The 22,926-nt window shown below is 42.0% G+C and overlaps 1 protein-coding gene across 6 annotated transcripts in view; it reads left to right on the forward strand.

Annotated features, from left to right (window-relative positions):
* Positions 1-13,927, forward strand: part of PDPK1 (3-phosphoinositide dependent protein kinase 1) — a 152,157-nt gene extending 138,230 nt beyond the window's left edge. For all 6 annotated transcript variants that reach the window (XM_075899975.1, XM_075899974.1, XM_075899973.1 and 3 more), the window contains one exon: positions 12,128-13,927. In XM_075899975.1, coding sequence (XP_075756090.1) covers positions 12,128-12,157 — 30 coding nt within the window. In that variant the 3' untranslated portion in view covers positions 12,158-13,927. The remainder of the gene's footprint in view (positions 1-12,127) is intronic.
* Positions 13,928-22,926: the final 8,999 nt, after the last annotated feature.

Consider the following 22,926-nt stretch of genomic DNA (forward strand, 5'->3'; position numbering starts at 1 on the left):
CTCACAACCAGGAATGTGAATGACATGTTCTCTCTGAAAGATTTTGTCACGTGCAATAAGCAATAAAAGTCTTCCTATTAGATGAAGTTCCTTGCTTGCAATGTGTTAAGCTAGCTTTCAGGGTTCCATCTAATTCTTGCTCTTCTGCATAACTGAATTGACAGAGATGACATAATAGGCATGAGATCTTGTTGGTGTAGTCTCTGGACTTTCAGGGGTAATAGCTTGGAAAGAGAGCATGTAACATGAATCGTAGTGAGCCCTGACCAAATGGAGAATGAATTGCACTGTTCCTCTCCTCAGTGTGCACCGTACTTTTTATACCGTGCTAGTATCTTTGGGTATGTCTACACTACCCCGCTAGTTCGAACTAGCGGGGTAATGTATGCATACCGAACGTGCTAATGAAGCCCGGGATTTGAATTTCCCGGGCTTCATTAGCATAAAGCCGGCTCCGCCATTTTTAAAAGCCGGCTAGTGCGAACCCCGTGCCGCGCGGCTACACGCAGCACGGGCTAGATAGTTCGAACTACGTAGCCATTCCGATCTATCTGTACACCTCGTTCCACGTTCGGTATGCATACATTACCCCGCTAGTTCGAACTAGCGGGGTAGTGTAGACATACCCTCTGTGTGGAGACGGCTAAACTACAGTTGGTTAGTAAAACTATTCGTCTTTATAAAAAATTTGCCACTCACTTATTTTTATTGTTTTAAATTGAAAACAACCAGTAAATCACTTAGCACAACTTTACAAGAGTGAACTATAGAAAATAAACACTGGAAAAAGGCCCTCCCATAAGGCTGACTGGAACCTCCAATGGCAGTTGTATCCTGCTCACATCATTTATTGTCAACTGCAGTTGACTGTGGGTTGCTACTGCCTTTTGTGCCATTCCCAGCTCATTTCCTGGTTGCACACAGCAGCAGTTTGGAAAGCAGCTTTTTTTGTTTGTGGCTACTCACACTTAGCATGTTGGGTACAAGTAATGAGATTTATTTCATAAAGCTTTTGAGTATTTTAAAACTTGGTAATTTCACTAGCAATGAAACACATTTTTGCTGACCTGTATTTTGAAGCAATTGAGATAAATATATTTTAAACCCTCTAAGCAGTTGTTGTAGACCAAAATAAGATGTGAACATGTAAAACTATAGAATCCTACGTATGGATTACTCCCCTGGAATGCATGTACCTTATAAGCCCACTGCTTTCTCCTCTTTAAAACCTAATTTTGCAATGGTGCTTGTAAGAAACTGAAAAGCTGATCAGTTTGATGTCAGTGTGGTATTTAAGCTGTGTGTGTGTGTGTGTGTGTGTGTGTGTGTGTGTGTGTGTGTGTGTGTGTGTGTGTGTGTGTGTGTGTGTACGCGCATTTGTGAGTGTATTTGAATTGCATCCCTTATCCTCATCATTTGCTTGTTTTAGTTTGTAATATCTTTAGGGCTGGGATGAGTGTACCACTAAGATGGAAAAAAAAAAAAAGCAAAAACTGAAATTACTAATCACAATGCATATCTTTACAAGGAACTTCAGTGACTCTTCTGGAGCCATGTGCTTCTGAAGAGTTGGACTGGATGCTAGGTCAATGGAAAATGTGAAGACTGCCAAACCAAACAGTATTGGGATCTTAAAAGGAGGGTCTAGTCCAGAACAAGTACAGTGCAGCTCTTGGTCAATCAAACATTTGAGAGGTGCCAGCATTTATACTCTCTGCAGTGAAATTCACAGTCTGGTAGATGGACTCTGAAGAAGTTGCTGTGTCTCAAATGCTCATCCAGAGTCTTGATGCACAGAAGAGAGTCCTGTACTAGAAAGAATAAACGTAAGTAGCAAGTGAGTTAGTTAAAACCAAGAGCAAGCATAGTCCTACAGTGTGGCTGAAAATATGCAGTTGGAAGCGCTCTCTGATACCAAGTGAAGTAATTTTGAAGGGCAGATGAGTAAAAGAATTCCCAGAAATTAGAGTTTGTTCCACTGAGTATTGACCAGAGGGGGAGATGAAGGATTAGTATTTGAGAGGGGGAAGTTGTCTGGAGTATGCTTGGGCTAACCTCAAAATGCAGAAAAGTCTGGATATGGGAAGCATAACTACCTGTTGGTGCAACTGTTGGACAGGAGTGTTCTTAATGAAAGGGTATGTCAGGGAGGAAGATGGGAGCAGTGGGATATAGAGATTTTAGAGGTGTGCAAGAGGTGAGCTTTATGAAGTTGAATTTAACATATATGCTGTACTGGTAACAGGGTGTGGAGGGGAAGGTTGTTTTTTTGTTTTTTGGTTTTTTTTAAAAGAATCCTTTGGGTTTAGAAGGTACTAGCATGTTGAGTCAGGGCTATTTCTTGGTGTCTCGTTTTTTAATTGCCTTAGATCCACAATCTGCTAAATTGTCTGATTTAACGCTCATCAGCATGTTATTCCTTTGAATACATTTTATTCCTTGGAATTACATATTGACTAATGTGTAGTTGGCTCTGGTTCATGCTGCTAAGAAGGGGAAAGCAGAAGAACCCTTGTGTGTCACCATCTAAAAGAACTTCTATCAGTACAGAGATGAAAGGACCATTGAAGTTAATTCTGCATTACCCTCCAGATTATCATAATCTTTATTAATAGTGATGGATTTATAAACCAGGAAAAAAGCATGTGTTGGGAGCAATCTTATCTGCTCTGGCTTCTCCAGTTTGTTTTTCTTTTCTGAAAGTTTTTTATCAAATATTCTCTTCATGGAGGACACAGTTTGCCTAAATAAGCGAGAACAAGACACAGTAGCAACTAAAACTTCAGGTGCCATAAGCTTCCCCCATTACAGGTATTCTGCAATACTGATTTTCTCCAAAAGCAACATGCTAATAATACTGACACTCTGCTAAATTGTCTGATGAGGGTATTTATCACATCCACCTTGTGTCTCTAATATCCTGGGATGAACAAAAAAGACATTCCCACTGCATAGGCACAACCAAAACAGTCTTCCTACCGGCTTGCCCAAAAGTGGAGCGTCTTGTGGGTTTGGAGGAAGCAATGCCGTTCTCTGAGTCCTACTGTTCCTACCTGGGATGCACACGTGCCTTCTAATGTAGGTGGGGGGAATAATCTAACCCTATGGAGCCAATGACTTACTTAAAGCTGTTCTAGTGGCCGTCATTGGTAAGACAGGGCACAACAGCACCTCTGAAGGACAGAGCTCTCCCTTCCCAAATCATTGGTTTTGCTGCCTATTTTGAGCCACTCTTAGGAGGGGATGGCCCAGTGTTCCCCCGATGTCTGACTCCAAAGCTAAGTTTCAAAGGGATAAGATCCACAGACACATGGAGCCAGTTGCAGAGGTCACAAGTTTCAGGTACCATATGCAGCATCGTTACAAGAGTGCCCCTTCATTGTGTCAAGAGAAGGCAGAACTGAATAATGGCACCATTAGCAGTAATTTGCTGATACCTGAGACAGTTGGGAAAACTAGTTTTCCTGCTATTTATAATGTTCTTGCTTTTAAATTGTCTAGTTCCTTACTGTTTTATGAAGAATGGCGCTCGAGTAAAATAGCCTCACGTACCTCAAGTGTAAGTGGAATGTACTTTGCCTTGGCTCTGACTCACTTGCAATCTTTTCTTTTCCCTCCCTTTCTTTACACTTGCTGCATGCCATGCAGAGCGAGGATGAAGAGACGGATTACGATATGAATGACTCAGATTAAGTGTAAATGTCATGGTGAGCATTAGCTGCCCTAGGACTTCACCTACATGCTTTCCTCTGCCCCCCTACCACCTATCCCTCACTAGTATCTTCCTCTAGCTAGTCCTCCTAGTGGTGTGTTTGTTCTGTAGTTATACTTGCCTTTATTCCCAGCGTCAGTTGAAAATCACAGTGATAGAAATGGTAATAGATTTTATATTATGACCTGTTGCACAGATAATAGCAGCATGACAAGACCTGTACTGGCTCTTATGCCTTTTTACATAAGTAACACTGCCATTATCAGTCCTTTCAAAGCTGTTTTGAGAGAGGGGAAATGCTCAGTTTATACAGATTCTAGGAGAAAACATTCTAGGCAGAAATTGTTGGGTTTTGGTCACATGGCCTATTTTTTCTCTTGTCAAAATCTTTAGTTTTAATGTCTAATTTGGTAACCTAGTAAGAGGTTTGTTCCTCACAAGTATGTTAGCCAAGGATGGTCCTATTTAAGCATAATATATGGAGTCAGCAGGCCTGCATTCTTTTTTCCACTTTGTCCCAGTCTTGTATGAAAGTAGGCAAGTCTCTTAACTTCTGTGCTCCAGTTTCCACAGGTCTAAAATGGGAAATAACCTCACTGGGGAGAGGCCAAATCCTATTTTACTATGTGTAAAGTCCTTTGAGGTCACTAAATGGACAGTGCTATCAAAATTCAAATTAGGATGGTTAATTACCAAGGAGTGACCTTATAGTGGTTGAAGCAGTGCATGGAGAAGTTGTAATGTTTTTGTTGACAGTCATTTCTGTTATAAGTCTGCTGCTATTTGCTGCTCATCAGGACTACAGTACTGCAAAGCTCAGGTAAAGACACTGGAATGTGATGGTATGCAGCAGCTTACAGGATCATACTCCAAATCTTTTTTTACCTGTACATTTTGGAAAGGCAGTCTTTTCCCAAATAACTTTAGTGCTGCTTGCATGTGCGTTGAAAAAGTTAAATTTCTCTTGAAGTAATAAAATGTTTGAAAACTGAGCATGAAAAACGTGGCCTACTTGTCCAAAATCTAAACTTTCACTTAAAAATTAAATTAGTTCTTATGGTCAATATGAAACTTCCATGTATCACATGAGCATAAACCTAGGGACTCTGTACAAACAAGTAGCTCATAGTTTCCCCAAGCGGCAGAGTGACTACTGACTTGCTTTGTCAGTTCTTACTCCCATTCAGAATCCTGCAGGCTGCAGTGAAAATAAAAACCAGATACATTTTACTTCCCAGCAATGGTTAGGTACAAGAGGGGTTCACATGTGTGGTCAGCTACTAGCCAGAAGCTGGTATGAAAATGAAGCCACTGAGCAGAATCCAGGGGGACAGCACTCTTATCCCACCACCCTCCTCTAGCCAAGTAGCTTGGTGTGAGGGGAGCAGTTGTGTTCTTGCCAGGTTGTTGCCCTGGAAAAGTTTTTTCTCCCCTCCCCCAGTACCCCACATCTCATAAAGGGCTGTGGACTTAATTCTCTGGGTAAGGGCCAGATTATAAAATTTCCGTACCTTTTCATGAGGGGATATGGGATGTGGTAGGGCAAATAAACGTTACGGGGGAAAGAGTGAGAATTAATGGGATAACTCAGAAAATGAAGTACAGTCTGTGCACATAAAATATGAGAATCAGATTTGTGGGGTATATGAAACAAACGAAACCAAAATGTACAGGACAGGAGGAAGAGAAAGAAGGTGAGGAGATGGGGAATGAGAGAAGGCAAAGAGGAAATATGACCAGGAAAGAGGAAGAGAAGTAAAGTCATCAGGGGAAATGTCTACCCACACGCAAGAAAGGGGGAGGAAGGGGTAGTAACTTTCCCATTAAATGAGATCTATCTGACATAGAATTAAGTTATGCTGAAGTGTTGTGCAACACAATAGCTCAAGTTTCCTTTGGGATGTAATACTTCTGGGTTTGGGTTTAGAATGCAGGAGCTGCTTGTTAGTCTGACTAGATTATTTGGTGGTCCTTTCTTGCCTTAATTCTAGGATTCAGCAGATGCAAACTAAACTTGGATGACTCTGCTTAAAACTGATATGAGTGTTTGCCTATGCAGTTTTAAACCTGATTAGTTAATCGCTTCAGCACCACATCTTTAGATGAATTGATGTAACTTCTGTGTCTAGCCAAACCTACTGGAGTACATCAAATATTTTATTCAACTGATTGTTTTCTTTGTGGTATTCAGTCGTGGCGGTCACATTCTGTTTGGTGACTATCAATGGAATGTATTGAATAATATAGCCAATTTTCCTGCCACTTGAGCAGCCCAAGTAGTAAGATGTAAGCTTTTAAAGTTTGCTAGTTAACTTGATTGTATTCTGCTCAGAGTAGGGAATGCCCTCTTCTGTCTTTCAGAAAACACCATACATGGGTGCTATTGCAGTGTATAGATCATACATGTTGATATACTGTAACTGTAATAGTATCATACTTTAGTTGCATGGGGCATGGTAGCACGTGTATTTTCACCATGGCAAATCCCTTAACTAGCAGTTGTCAAGTACATTTTAAAGGCCTGACTTGTATGCCCTGAATTCATTTGTGTTTTCCATGCAGTTTTATAATGCTTTTCACCACCTGTGCTTCCAGTTAGTTAATTTTCTTTGAGGAAATATGTATTAAAAGCAAATGCTACATATTTTGAAACTTGTCATAATCCCTCTAGAAGACCTTTCATATAGCACCACTAGCTGTGGTCTTGTGTGCGCTCAAACCAAAACAGGAACAGGATACAGAGTGACGAGGAAGCCTGCAATCACCAGGGGTGGCAGGAATCCCTGTTGGTGAGCCAACAGATGACCTTTTCTCTTCAAGGGTTTGTCTATTCTGCAGCAGATTGAGATTAAGGGGCTGTTCACATGCAGTGTAGGTCTTTGAGTTTCTCTCCAGAGTCCTGGGCTCCATAAGCCTAAGTCAGCTGGCACAGGTCAGCCATAGATTTTTAACTGCAGCATAGACAGGCCCTACATCATTCCTCAACCAAGACCTCGGCTGCAGTGCTCATGAGCAGTCTGCTTCTGAAGTTATCTTTTGTACGTGGGATCCTAGAATTGAGGGGTCTCACTGACTGTAAATCCTTGAAGATCACAAAGCATTTTAGACCTCAGAAAAGCCCATGTCCTAATTGGCTGTAATGAATGTGAAAGTCTTATCCATTGTTGGCTGGTTTTGAAACTTGAAAAGTTAGTTGAAAAGTTGCAATATGAAATTAATCCGTAAGTTTAATCATCAAGTTTTTTGGTATATTAATTAATGTGGAGTTTCAGGGTCCTGTTAAGCAGCTGCTGTGTTCTACGCTGCAGGTATGGAGAGAGAGGTGTTTTTGTATGTATAGCAAAGGGCTATGAATTTTTTGATAGTAGCACCTTCCCTCCCAATTTAAGATGTTCATGGTTTTAACATTCTGTTCTGCTGCAAGTACTAGATAGAGAAATTCTGCATGAGACGCCAATGGCTGCCTGTGCTGGGGAGTGTGCCTGGCCTGACACATTTTCTTTGCATGGTTGGACCAGAAAACCTTTCCAGCACCATGCAGTAAGCTACATGCCAAAAGAGTAAAGTGTCAGGTGGTGCTAATTTTGCTGACTAGCATAAGAGTGCTCTGTACTTGTTGCTAGCACGTTCAGAGCTGACTCAGACTTGCTTAGTTTGACTATCATCGAGTTTCCCTGTGGTCCTGTTTACTTTAATAACTGCGCTCCTCATTGCTGTTCACACATACATTTAAGTTGGGCCTCTATTATGGTGTCTTTAAAAAGTTTCCATGCAGCTTGCAGGTATTTGGCTCTAGTCACTGTGCCTTTTAATTTCTGTTTAACTAACCTCCTCATTTTTGTGTAATTCCCCTTTTTGAAATTAAATGCCAGAGTGCTGGACTGCTGAGGTGTTCTTCCCACCACAGGAATGTTAAATGTTGTTATATTGTGGTCACTATTCCCAAGCAGTCCTGTAACGGTTATCTCCTGGACCTGATCCTGCGCTCCACTCAGGACTAAATCGAGAATTGCCTCTCCCCTTGTGGGTTCCTGAACCAGCTGCTCCAAGAAGCAGTCATTTAAGCCATTGAGAAATTTTATCTCCGCTTCTCTTCCTGAGGTGGCATGTATCCAGTCAATATGGGGATAATTAAAATCCCCCATTATTATAGAGTTCTTTATTTTGGTAGCCTCTCTAATCTCCCTCAGCATTTCAATGTCAGTATCGCTGTCCTGGTCAGGTGGTCGGTCATATATCCCTACTGCTAATTTCTTATTATTGGAGCAAGGAATTACTATCCATAGCGATTCTATTGAACATGTTGATTCACTTAATATTTTTATTTCATTTGATTCTACCTTATCTTTCACATACAGTGCCACTCTGCCACCCACCCGGCCTGCTCTATCCTTTCGATATATTTTATATCCTGGTATAATTGTGTCCCACAGATTTTCCTCGTTCCACCAGGTTTCAGTGATGCCTATTATGTCAATCTCCTCCTTTAGTACGAGGTACTCTAGTTCATCCATCTTATTAGTCAGACTCCTAGCATTTGTGTAGAAGCACTTTAAAAATTTGCCACTGCTTATTTTTTCTGCCCTTCCCTGATGCATTGGATTCCTTTATATGCGGTTGTTTGTCTGCTCTGGCCCATGGTTTGTCCTCTCCCCTCCTCTCTTTCTGACTGCAGCTTAAAGAATCTCTATCAATGGATTCTCCTCTAAGAGAAGTCTCCCTCCGATTTACGTGCATCTCCGCACCAATCGGCTTTCCCCCATCTCTTAGTTTAAAAACTGCTCTACGGCCTTTTTAATGTTTAGTGCCAGCAGTCTGGTTCCACCCTGGTTTAGGTGGAGCCCATCCTTCCTGTATAAGCTCCCCCTCTCCCAAAAGTGTCCCCAGTTCCTAATAAATCCAAACCCCTCTTCCCTACATCATCGTCTCATCCACGCATTGAGACTCTGAAGCTCTGCCTGCCTACCTGGTCCTGCGCGTGGAACTGGTAGCATTTCCGAGAATGCCACATACTATCAATTGTCTGTCTTTCACTTCTCAGCGCATAACAGTAATGGGCAGGGGAGTATGCAGAAGAGTAAACTTCCCAAAGTGTCCCATCCCACCAAAAGAAAGGTTTGCATATGGACTGACTCTTCACAGACCCAAGAGAAACTGTGTAAACCAATATGTTGCATGAAAAACTATTAAATATCATTGATCAAACACATAGTGTGTGCATGTAAAAAAAAAATTAACTTAATAAGTCAAGCTAATAGGTTTCATGTGTTAGTACACCCTAACAAACAATTCCATGGAATCAGTCTGGCTGTTGGTATTTATCATATAAGTAATACTGGGGATTACTTTAGGGGATCAGAGCAAATACTGTATGATTAATGGATCAGCCTACTCTGTATGGGAGTTGATGTAGCCCATGCAAGTTTTGGTACTTCTGATCTGCGCAAACAGCTTGTTTTTTTTCATTCTGTAACCATATCCTTGCCAAGGTTTCCTTGGTGATTCTTGAGTTGCTTATGCACAGAACTGGCTGGATAACCATTCGCAGAGAGCAGTTGTCAGTGGTTCACAGTCATGCTGGAAGGGCATAATGAGTAGGGTTCTGCAGGGATCAGTTCTGGGACCAGTTCTGTTCAGTGTCTTCATCAGTGATTTAGATCAATGTTTCCCAATTGTATTTGGCCACGGAACCCTTTTAAACTCGAAATAATTTTGCGGAACCCCTAATAACAGTCTTATATATGGAGCTGAAAAAGTAGGCCACAAATAATTAAGGATAATAATAAACAAATGCTAAACAAGGTCATGAGATCAACATTTAGTTAAATTGCACGTATTTGTACACATTAAAAGTGATTTTTGTTTTAAAACAATTTTTTTAAACCATAAAATGTTGTTGTAATGGAATTTTCTCACGGAACCCTTATTTTCACTTCGTGGAACTTGGGGGTTCTGCGGCTCACCACTTGGGAAACACTGATTTAGATAAATGGCAAAGAGTACTCTTAAAAAGTTAGCAGATGATACCAAGCTCGGAGGAGTTGCAAGTGCTTTGGAGGAGAGGTTCATAATTCAAAATGATCTGGAAAAATGGTCTGATGAAATTCAATAATAACAAATGCAAAATACCCCATTTAGGAAGAACAATCCATTACTCACATACAAAATGGGAAGAGACTATCTAGGAAGGAGTACTGTGGAAAAGGATTTGGGGGGTCATAGTTGTCTGCAACGTAAATATGAGTGTAACATTGCCCCCCCAAAAAAGACAAACATCTTTCTGGGATGCATTTGCGGGACTGTTGTAAGATGGACACAAGAAGTGCTCTACTCTGCATTGATTAGACTTCAGTTGGAATATTGTGTCCAATTCTGGACACTGCATTTCAGGAAAGATGTGGAGAACTTGAAGAAAGTCCAGAGAAGAGCAACAAAAATAATTAAAGGTCTAGAAAACATGACTGATGAGGGAAGACTGAAAAATGGGTTTAATCTGGAAAAGAGGTGTTAAAAGGAGGAGGGAGAGAAATTGTTCTCCTTGGCCTCTGATGACAGGACAAGAAGCCAATGGGTTTACATTGCAGCAAAGGAGGTGTAGGTTGGACATTAGGAAAAACTTCCAGTGTTTAACCACCCTGATTGCCTAGGGAGGTTGTGGAACCTCCATCATTAGAGATTTTTAAGAGCAGGTTAGACAAACACCTGTTGGGGATGGTCTAGATGGTGTTTGGTCCTGCCACGAGTGCAGGGGACTGGACTAGATGACCTCCTGAGGCCCCTTCCAGTCCTGTGATTCTATGTTACTACTCTAAGACTAAGTCTGTACTCAGAACATTAAAGCACTTTCACAAGGGGAGTAGCTAACAGCACTGGGAACCTGTTTACACTATGCTTTACCAGTGCTGTTCCCTGCTGCACTCAGGTTGGTGTTTTTCACACCCAAGAGAGAAAGTTACAGTGTAGTAACTTGCCAGTTTAGACAAGTCCTTATTTATGACCTGTGTCGCTAAAACAAGGAAAAGCACAGGAGAAATATAAGACTGTTTCACTAGGAGGATGGTAAAGTACTTGAATGGGCTGCCTAGGGAGGTGGTAGAATCTCCATCTCTAGAGGTTTTAAGTTGGAGCTTGACAAAGCCCATCACAGCATGATCCTTTTTGGACCTTATTGTGTGACTGAGAATTTCAGCCTGTTTGCACAATAATCAACCAGCCACAAGGGTTTTGCTGTGCAGCTATTTGGCTGTGTTTTCCCCCTCTCACCTTTTGTGTTACTCCCCCAATCCTCTCCCACCCCCAAACTCCCTCTTGTACCCCCACCCCATACCCTCTTCTGCTGCCAGACTCCCTTCCAGACCCTTCCCTCCTCACCCCCTCCTGTACCCCAACTCCACCCAGATCACCCCCATCCCTATCCCACTTACTGGCAGCCCTGTCCTGCACGCTGAAGCCCTCATTTTTGTTCCCACCCTAGAGTCTAAGGGAGGTCCCCCAAATCCACTAACCCTGGAACCCCAGAAAAGTAAATCTGGCCTATGGGAAGCCCTGGACCTCAGTCTTCCCTGTCCTTTCCCCTCGCCCCATGGGGCTGGAATGCCAGAAGAGTGAGGTCTCTCAGTTGGGAGCCACATCAGTGAGGGTTGGGGGTTTTTGGAGGAGTTTTTTTGCTTCTTACTTGTGTGGTCCCCAAATGATTTTTCTGTGGGTCAGTGGCCCCTGATCCAAAAAAGGTTCCCTATCCCTGCCATAAATAAAGAAAACAGTGAAACCTTTTGTGTTGGACATAATTAATATTTTACTTTATTTAAAATGAGGTTTGATAAACTAACCTGAGAAAGTGAAAAGGGTTCATCTGTTTAATAACTTAAATTAAACCGTTCTCCCCAGCTGCAGCACTAGCAAAATGGCTCAGGCGTAATTATGTAATTAACGGTGAGTTTCCATAAGCAACTGGTAGTCCACAGGGTGCTCCGTGGAGAGAGCTCCTCCCGCCTTCCCTGGAGAGAAGCACGGCCCGGGGCAGGAGGGTTAAATCTTGGCATGCCACTTCAGACAGGTTGCCAACCTCTGTGGTATATAATCAGCAGTAACTGAGATTTAAGAGTGCAAGCTTACCAAAACTGGATATTAGCAATCAAGTTAAATGCTCTGTCTTTCCTCTTATTAGTCTGATTCAAATACACTAATGGTGATTGTTCAGCTGTACTAATGATATTTAGTAAGTGACATGCAGCTTATTCTCTGTTTCTGTTTTAAGGCATCAGCTTCGGGAAAGTCTGTAAGCCAGCCCTTCAGGCTTTTTATTACCTGTTTGAAATACAGTGACTTCTTTTGCTCTCTACCCTGCAGGCTTTAGGTATGGTATTGGGAAACTTTTGTTATGTGTAATTTTTTCTCTCTCTCTCTCTCTTTCAGATTTTGCAAGAGCGAGGTTCCAGGATGTGAAGACTATATTGACTACTGAAGAATATTTCTTTTATTCCAAGATGCAATGAATTGTCGTATTGAAGAGGCTTGGCTATGAGAGCAAGAAATCTGCTTTAGATAATTTTCTATTGATCTGGGTTGAACCATTTTTGCCTATAAGCTGGTATAGACTGAATTTGCTGGCTGAAAACATTGCAAGATTATTGAATGGGAATAGATGATGAGAGAGAGTGTTAAGTTTAGTTCCAGTGCATGGTTGTACTCTCTCGTGGGCTGAATTACATTGGTCACATAGAAAGAAACAATCATGCACTCCTATTTTCCTCTAAAACATGTAGCACTCACACCTGGTGCTGGATGACCCAATGTTGATCAGTTTGAAATGATTTTGGTATTAATAATTGTAAACAGTTAAAGGACACTGTACTTGGTGCTACATATCTATTACAGCCCATAAATGCAAATATTTGGGCCTACATAGTTGGTTTTGGAATCAATGGCAGCCCCAGCTTACTATCTTATACTGAACATTCCTTATGGCTCTGACACATTTTCTGTTGGGTAAGAAAGGTAGGAGATAACGTGAAATGACCTTGTAAAAAGTCTTCCCACCCCCGCCCCTGAGAAAAGTTTCCCATAAATAATGGGAGTAACAATACTGACTGAGCTGATGGCTTATATCAATAGTCAAGGAGAAGAATAAACTTGGAGAAAATCTTTTTTTTTTTTTTCTGTCAAAATAACTTCCTCCTTCAAAAGTTAGATTCTAGTCTTAGCCAAATGTTTGAAAGGAAAATCAGAATTTCTTAAATTAATGTCACAGCTGAACCTCTTGTGTCTTTTGAAATGTTTGTTACTAACCAAGTGTTTAGCTGTACATTTTAGAAATGCCTACAAGTGTCAAGAAATGCCCAATTTAAAAATATGAATTAATTACTTTGAATAATTCAGGATGTTTACAGTTCCTCTCTCTACATTGTTTCAACTATGCAGTTCTTTGTGATGTTTCTAAGAATGCTGCCTGAAAACATTTTCACACAGCTGCATTAGGACAGGCCTGTGGTAAATGTTAGCACACAAGACTGGAGCTATTTAGTGCATTGTGTTTTAAACAAAACTAGAAGCACGACTCTTTTTTTTTTTAACAGATTTAACGCAATTGTGTAGAACTCTCAATTTTTGCAGCTTTGTGGAGCAGCGGTTGAGAGTTTAAAGAAAATTGTCAAAAATGGTCTGGAATTCTAAAAGCATTTTAAACTTTCATTCAGTAATTTCAGAATTTTTGCACATGCCGTATCTTCTACCAGTGAAATGTGTAATCTGCCACATGAAAACCAGTTTCTCAAGCATCTTGGATCTACCTGTGTTTTATATCACTTATTGGACATTGATAGGTGGGTGTAAACAATTTGTAAAACCATTTCAACAAAGCAGGTTATGCAGTGGGCTAAATGTTTTGCCCATGCATCTAATGCTTGAAAGGGTTTGTAATGCATTTTGCTACTTGGATGCGGTCTGCACAGAAAACTTCTGGCCTCTTCACAAGACCAAGTTAATATGTTTGTCTTTTTTTAAGATGTTAGGACCTAACTGAATTTACTAAAATGTAACTATTCTATAGGGGGAAATGTTTATACTTTTATACTTTTTTTTAGGCATGCATATTTTATCATCCCAAAGTTAATGCCTAATTTTCCCCTAAATAGTAACAGATAATCTGGTGTATCTAAAGATAAGCATAGCTGTTGTTTGTCTTAATGCATATTAAAGCATTTCCTTTGCTGAAAAGCTCACTGTGTTTAAACAGCTTGATATGACTCGTGTTCTTCAGGTTCCATTTCTCATGGAATTCCAGCCTTTAAGGCTTCCTATTTTCCTGCTGTGCTCTACAGAGTAAATTCAGCATTGAACTAAATGGCTTTTAATGCCTTATAATTAAAAATATATATAGATATCATTCCAAAGTCTGCAATTTTGTGTTGTCTTTTGTTATTAAACAAAAGAAGGCAGAAGATTTAATTTTTGTATCTGAAATACTTAAGGATTGCAGACATAAAACATGAGTAAAAAAACTAAGCAAATGGAAACAATCTGGAGGATATATATATAAAGGGTCACTTTTAGGAGTGACATTTTTAGTGGAATGCTTTATGGTTCAGTAAATTTGCTTTTTCTAATAGGACTTTCTGCACCCATGGCTTGCATTGTCCCTTGCAATTGCAAAAAATATTTTGATGAAGTTTGAATCATTAACATGTCGTACTTTGTCTGATACCTCACTGAGCTATTGTCTGTCTCCCACTTGAGCCAAAAGAAAAAAAGAGGGAAATACCTGGCAAATGATTTTGCAAGCTACTATAGCACGCTTCATCAATTAATCTTCTGATCTTGCTGTTACCCTTAGTAATTTCATATTTCTGTAACATCTGAGACATTTACTTAGGTGCATGTGTAGTAGAACCTCAGAGTTAAGAAAATCTTGGGATTGAAGGTTGTTCAGAACTCTGAAAAAAACATAATTGTGGTTCTTTCAAAAGTTTACAACAGAAGATGACTTAATACAGCTTTGAAACTTTATTATGTTAGATGAAAAATGCTGCTTTTATTCCATCTTAATTTAAATGAAACACACCAGGGACAGTTTCTTTACCTTGTCACATTTTTTTAAACTTCCTTTTATTTTTAACAGTTTATGATTAACACAGTACTGTACTGTCTTCGTGTTTGTTTTTTGTTTCTCTCTGCTGCTGCTGCCTGATTGCAGGCTTCCAATTCTAATTGAGGGGTGGGGTTGACTGATCATTTTGTCACTTTGGGACTTAGAGCTCTGAGGTTCTACTGTATGGTTGAATCCCTTTCCTAAAGCCCCAGGAGTTCACTAAAATTTGGTTTCTTTTGTATTGAAATCTGGTAACTTAGAATAAGGTCAGCTACACTAGCAAGTGGTGGACAGGATGGTCGGGTCGGATTCTTTGAGTTTGTACAACTACTATATCCCTAGATTAAAACAGTATTACAGCCTAAAGATATTAAATCATGAGCATGGGTAGTTAATAGCAGAAGCGAATGAGGGTACTAGCAAAGCAATTAAGGTGGCTTTCATACAAGAGATTATTTGTCTTTTTTGAATCCGTTATTAGTGTTTTAGGCAAGGCTCAATTTCCTGACCACCTAGGTGTACAAACATTGTCCATCTAAATGTATCAAAGTCATTTGGAGCTGCATACGTGGTCCCAAGGGATTATGTAAGTAGAGAATTAGACTGATTTTCATTAGGATTCTTTAAAATACTTTAAATGAGACCCAGAAGTTTTGCAAACCTTTTGAGAAAACACCGTTTAAATTTATAAAACTCCAGTATTACCATGGGAACTCCTACAGACTTAAATCAGGAGAAAAGTGAAACTACTAGCAACAGATTAAGGACCAATTTCTCTCTCAAAGGGAAATGATCAATTGTAAATCAAACACTTGTGAATTTTTCAGACAATAGTTCAATCTGAATTTGTGGTCCCATGAACCATTTGAACCAGTTGAGACTGACTGTACTTAAACCCTAAACTGCTGCTGCTCTGTTAAATCTGGGACCCAACTGTGGAATTTTTTTCAATTCTTGGTAAGTCTATATTAAGTATACTCAGTTTACATGTAAGAAGCAGCACTTTGTCTGCTCCTCCTGCAAATTCAGCCTTGGCTCTGAGAGCCGAAGGGTCTCTTTCCATCCTTCATTTTGGTACCAATTAAAGATTCCGGTGGATTAATTAAGATGCAGTTGCATCTGAGACACCCTATAGTTTTCAAATTCTTCAGGGATGACATTTAGGCAGTACCTTTCCAAGCAAAGGATTTGCATGGGTGTAACTGATTGGAAATTACTGATCAAGCCCCTTGATGAATGTCAGCTGTAATTCTGTAGCTGTATTGATTTTGCAATGCTTCATTTTTTTTAAAAGTAGAAACTATTTGGGCCCTAAAATTGACAGGTCTGACTCTGATGACATTCAAAGAGCTGGTCTGCTGAGTAATAGGGTAGTGTTTTCATATAGCCATTTTTGAGAACAGGACTAAACTTCAGTCTTCAGGGCTTCTTCTTGGGAGGAGGGGTGTAAGTTTGCACAGGGAAGCTCTGTAGAATGTACTCCAGCTAATGAATGCTCTCTGCTTCTTTGGGAACCTCTGCTATATCCTGGCCCACAATGAGTTTGAGGTAAAAGGACAGCAAAAACATACTCTGCAGTAAATAATCCAGAAACTGGCTGGAACACTTTAATCCCAGTCTGGTGTTTAGGGGCACACCTTCCTGAGGAGCACAGAAGAATATTAGTAAGAGGGGGCCCTTTCCTCCAAGCGACAAAAGAGCTAGTAGTTCGGAGGCATTTGAAAAGAGTGGGGGAGAGAATCTCTTTGAACTTCATTTACATCTATTTGACTTATTCCTTCCATTTCACGAGCCTTGCTAGGACGTATGAATGCAGGTGGCTCAAATTACTGCTGCTGTTCAGTCAGCACTTGCATCTGGAGTCCTAGGAAAGAAGGTTTCCTTTCTTCGGCAGCATTCCTGTTGGATCAGGAGCCTGGGGTCAGAACTTCTCCGGTCCAGCAGCTCAAAACAAACTTTGAAATCTGTAGGTTCTGAAGTTGCTCCCTGTATTGTACTATGCCTGCTTAAAGGACCCTCTCATGATCCTGTTAGATGTGTATGTAAAATAGGGGACTCGGGAACAGAGTGCCCCCTGCTATGAGCATTAACTTAAATGTACAGAAGATTCACCAGACTCCCTTGAAAGGTAATTGGTAGTATCTTGTGGCTCACCGGAAAAGGCAACTGTTTTAAAAGTTTATTGCCAAATAGAGGCTTTAAAGGGCTAAATCTTCCAGATTTGATAGTTATCTTAGGCAAACTGAACAATCAAAGGAATTCTTAGCACTTTTGATTCATTCATACTAAGGGCTAATACGCTTCACAGGGCTAATTTGAAGTTCCCATTAAAAATGCATAAATATTTTAAAGACCAGCTATTGCATTTTTCTAACATCTTAACAAACTCTGAAAATCCGTATTAGCAACATTGAGCCAATCACAAAGAGCAGCTCTTAGATTTTTGTTACACTGCAGCTTCAATTTTGTTAGGACTGCAAGTGCAGAAGACAGCACAATCATCTAGCAGCTTCTGTTAATAGAACTGGGAATAAGGAGACTTTGGGAAGTTTCTTCTTCCTCTGGAAGAGTCACTGGTTATTCGATTGCAAATTAGCTCCCCTTTACTTTAGCCAAGTCTTACAAAGCAGACATTCTTGTAAAACTCAGCTAGTAATGCTATTGCAAATGCAGCTGTCAGTGACTATTCAAAGGGCTCTTACTAGGAATTAGATGGGCTGTCAATTAATCACAGTTCACTCGTGATTAACTCAAAAATCAATAGTGGTTTTTAAAAACCACAATTAATCATGCTCGTAAACAGACTATTGAAATTAAATATTAATATTTCTCTAAACTTTCAAAGATTTGTATGCTGTGTTGTAATAGAAAGTGTACAGTGCTCACTTTGTATTATGGTTTTTATAACAAATGTTTACACTGTAAAAATTATTACAGGCAGTCCCCGACTTACGCGGATCCGACTTATGTCGGATCCGCACTTACGAGCGGGGCTTTCTCGCCCCAGAGATCGAGGTGGCGGATTTCTGCCTGCGAGCTCCGGGGCGAGAGAGCCCCGTTCGTAAGCTGCTCCCGGTGCCCCTGGTCTGCTGGAGACGGTCCCCAGCAGACCAGGGGCACCGGGACTGAAGCCGCAGCCGCGGCGGGGTCCCTCGCCTCTGAGACTTTGCCAGAGCAAAGCCTCAGAGCCGCGGCATCCCACTGCCGCTGCGGCTCTGCTCCCCGTGTCCCTGGTCTGCTGGGGGGGGGGGGGGGCGCAGCTAGTGTGCCCCCCCCCCCCCCCCCCCAGCAGACCAGACTTTTGTTGTGGACCCTGGGGCAGAGCAGCTGGGGCGCTGCCGATTGGTCCTGCAGCGCCGCTCTGGGCACTACTGGACCAACCCGGCAGCACCCCAGCTGCTCTGCCCCAGGTCCTGATTCAGCCGCTGCTGGTCAGTTTCAGCAGTGGCTGAATCAGGACGCCTGGGGCAGAGCAGCTGGGGTGCTGCTGGGTTGGTCCAGTAGCGCCGAGGAGCGGTGCTACTGGAGCAACCCAGCAGCACCCAAGCTGCTCTGCCCCAGGCGTCCCCAAGTCAGCCACTGCTGAAACTGACCAGCGCTGACTACAGGAAGCCTGAGGCAGAGTTGCTCTGCCCCGGGCTTCCTGGAATCAGCCGCTGATCAGTTTCAGCAGCAGCTGACTTGGGGACCTTGGGGTTCTTAAGTTGAATCTGTATGTAAGTCAGAACTGGCGGTCAGTTTCAGCAGCGGCTGACGCCAGTTCCGACTTACATACAGATTCAACTTAAGAACAAACCTACAGTCCCTATCTTGTACGTAACCCAGGGACTGCCTGTAATAGTATTTTTCAATTCACCTCATACAAGTAGATTTGTTATATAAATGCACTTAAAAAAAACCCCCTAAAAAACATTTTGCAGGACATAATACTGCCTGATCCTTGTTTACAATATCACCTGAAAGTGGGAACAGGTGTTTACATGACACTTTAATAGCAGACTTTGTAAATAGGGATGTGAACGATTAGTCGACTATCTGATAAGCAAATGTGGACTAGTCGCTTCCCTCCCCCACACCTTGCTGCCTCTATCCGAAAGAGGCAGCAAGGGGCAGGGGACGGGGTGCTTCAAAGCGGCAGTGCTGCATGAAGCCCAGGGCCAGACCCCGGGCTCCACACAGTGCTGCTGCTTTGAAATACCGTGTGTAGCCTGAGGCCAGCTGGGAGCCACATGGCCTCGGGCTGCATGCAGCACTTAAAAGCAGCAGTGCTGCATGACCCTGGGCTCCATGCAGTGCTGGCGCTTTGAAACGCTGCAGGAGCATGGGGCCAACAGAGGACTGCTGGCCCCGTGCTCCCTGCAGTGCTTTCGCCTTTGAAGTGTGGCACTTCCCTGGGACTGTTGCTACACTTCAAAGGTGGAGGCACCCTTATCGACTATTGAATAGTTGATGAATATAGTTGATGCAATTTGCGATTAGCCAATTAATCGAAATTTTACATCCCTAGTTGCAAGGTACCTATTTACCAGCTATGCTAAACATATGCCCCTTCGTACTTGGTGGCCACCATTCTAGGGGAAATGCGTCCATGCTGATGATGCTAGTTTAAAAAAAAGTTTTGAATTGACTGAGCTCTTTGGGGGAGAACTTTGTCTCCTGCTTTATTTTATTTATATTTTGCCATATATTTCATGTTACAGCAGTCTGAAATGATGATCCAAAACATGTTCGGTTTAGGAACACCTTAAAACAGATATGACAACATGCAAAGAAGGTTCCAATGTGAGATTTTTTTTAAATAGTTACAGCACTCGACCTATTGTTTAAGATGATGAGATACTATCCGAAATCTGAAAGGGACGAGGTGTGGTACATGTTGTCAGAAGTCTTATAAGAGCAACACTCTAATGCAGACACTACAGACTGAATACTAAAAAAGAAAATGAGCCTTCTGCTGGTGGCATCTGAGATGATGAAAGTTAACGTGTATGTTCGCTTTGCTTTGTATCATTACTGAGCAGAACCCATCATCTGTATGGACATGTATTCTGGAATGATGGTTGAAGTATAAAAGGACACGAATTTTAGCATACTTGTTCTGTAAATATTTTGTGATGCCAGCTACAACAGTGCCATGAATACGCCTGTTTTCCCTTTCAGGTGCTATAGCAAAAAGAAGCAGGCAGCATTGCTATCTGTAAATTGTAATCAAACTTGTTTGAGCAAACGGTTGAATGAGAAGTAGGACTGAGTGGACTTTTGGGCTCTGAAGTTTTTCCTTGTTTTATTTTTGAATGATTATTTTTTTATTGTACTTCTACATTTGTAAGTTCAACTTTCACGATAGCTATTGCACTACAGTAATTATTAGGTGAATTGAAAAATATTTATATTGTTTCTTACAGTGAAATATTTATAATCAAAATAAAGTGAGCACTGTACACTTTGTATCCTGTGCTGCAATTGAAATAAAAATGTAGAAAACATCCAAAAATATTTAAATGGATAGTATTCTGGAGCTTCAATGTGCTTAATTGTGCAATTAATCATGATTAATTGCTTAACAGCCCTAGATATCAATGATAGTTACAATGACTACCATGAAGAAAGAGATCTATATTATAGTCCAGAAAGCTACCTTATTACTTCTACTGTGATTTTACATTTTTACTGTAACACTTATATAAACAATGCTCTCCCTCTGAGGTTAAAGAATGGAAGGCTGTTGAGCTTAAATTTTGACCCACCTTAAAGGTCTCATCTCTGAGGCTTGGCCTTCTGAACTGTACAGGCTGATGTGCCTGGATTATGCTCCATTTGCAGATTTTCCCCAAATGCTTAGGAGCACTTAGGCTACGTCTACACTGCACCTCTTGCGCAAAAGCCTATGCAAATGAAGCATGGATTAGCATATTGCCACACTTCATTTGCATAATTATTTACGGGGCTTTTTGCGCAAGAGGAGCTGTGTAAACGGCTTCTTTTTGCGCAAAAAAAAGCCCTCTTGCACAAGAGCCATTCTTCCTGAAAAAATTTGGAAGAACGGCTCTTGTGCAAAAGGGGCATATGCTAATCCATGCTTCATTTGCATAGGCTTTTGCACAAGAGAGGTTCAGTGTAGATGTATCCCTAATCTAAAGTCAGCTTGGGCCCGCATGTGCTTGCCAGGAAAGAGCAAGTGCCTATGCACTATAGGCCAAATTGTACCAACCTGACTGCTAGGGACTGAATCGACACCTCAGAACTATTTTCTTTAGATCATTGACCTGATATCAGAGGGCAACTGCTGACTTGAGCCCAGTTTGAACCTGGGGTTCAAAGTCTTCATTCCCCATGGTTTGTCCAGGTTCCCTGTACTCAGTTTGCCAGGGTTATCGGTCTGACTGTAAGTTGTGCACCTGCTGTTTGTGGCAGGGCCCAAGAGGACGTACTTGCACTGTTTGATTTCCTGGATAGTGGATTAGCAATAACAATTTCCTTTTGTGCCACTTCATTATCTCTGAAGTGTTCTTATTGCAGCAAAGTTTGAATTCTGACATGGCTTTTTAATGCTTTGGCATGAGCCAAGATGATGAGCATAGAAATTGACCTGGAGCTGAATCCAGAAAATTCCCTGGATAGGCCTCTAGTAGGGCTTCCTGACTTGTTTTAAGGTAAATGCAGTTACCCGTCATTTTTAAAACAAATATACAACTAAAACATGTATGGGTGTATTTTTAACCTCCTTTTGGTAACACTAGTTTATTGTAAAATGCATGAAATAAACCTGTTTTTCCTTTTAAATTATTGTCTGATGTTTGAAATCTTTTCCCCAACTCCCTGTGGCCATTGACATTTTTGAGAGTCTTGTCCTCCTCCCCTTCCAATAATTCCCCCCCCCCCCCCCCCCAAGTTCTCTACACTTTCTACTCTGCCTGGAAAATTCTTGGTCACTAAAAGCTAATACTCTTTTATTAGTCAACGGGGACATAAGAAATACATGTTTTATTTACTGTCATATTAAAAAAAATTGCTAACTACCACGTTGGGTATAATGTTTAATGTGCATACTGTGGGGAAAATGCTTCATATGCTAAGACTGCGGGGGGGAGTGAACACTGTCCCAAATCCAAAAAGGGACGTAGATATTGCACCAGGCCTCATACAGTCAAACATTTAAGTACTTAAAAAAAATCACAGAAACAACCCTGGGATCTACAAGGCTGAGTTAGGCTTCTATACGGTGTATGGGGAGAGATAAACGACTTGGATGTGATCCACAGAATCCAACATGCTATCTCGGAGCCACCAAAAATAGCCTTTTGCTCCACTCATCTGAAGAAGTGGGTTGTGCCAATGAAAGCTCATGATACTACAGGCAGTCCCTGGGTTATGCGGATCCGACTTACGTCGGATCTGTACTTACGAACGGGGCTTTTCTCGCCCCGGAGGACCCGGGCAGCGGGACCGCCCAGACGCGCCGCGGGTCCTCCGCGGCTTTGCTCCGCGTCTCCCTGGTCTGCTGGGGGGGGGCGCAACTAGTGCGCCCCCCCCCCTTTCCCAGCAGACCAGACTTTTCTCGCGGACGCCTGGGAGCTGAGGAGCGGCGCTACTGGACCAACCCAGCAGCACCCCAGCTGCTCTGCCCCAGGCGTCCCCAAGTCAGCTGCTGCTGAAACTGACCAGTGGCTGACTACAGGAAGCCCGAGGCAGAGCTGCTCTGCCCCGGGCTTCCTGGAATCAGCTGCTGATCAGTTTCAGCCACAGCTGACTTGGGGACACCTGGGACAGAGCAGCTGGGGTGCTGCCGGGTTGGTCCCCGCAGCGCCGAGGTGCGGTGCTGCGGGGACCTACGCGGCAGCGCCCCAGCTGCTCTGTCCCAGGCGTGCAGATTCATCTGCTGTTGAAACTGATCAGCGGCTGATTCCAGGAAGCCTGGGGCAGAGAAATTCTGCCTCAGGCTTCCTGTAGTCAGCCCCTGGTCGGTTTCAGCAGCGGCTGAATCTGGACGCCAGTTCCGACTTAAGTACAAATTCAACTTAAGAACAAACCTACGGTCCCTATCTTGTACGTAACCCGGGGACTGCCTGTATCTACAATTTTTTGTTCGTCTCTAAGGCTATGTCTGCACTACAAGGTTTTTGCGGCA

This window comes from Pelodiscus sinensis, chromosome 16 (assembly GCF_049634645.1).
Source record: "Pelodiscus sinensis isolate JC-2024 chromosome 16, ASM4963464v1, whole genome shotgun sequence".
Lineage (NCBI taxonomy): Eukaryota > Metazoa > Chordata > Testudines > Trionychidae > Pelodiscus > Pelodiscus sinensis.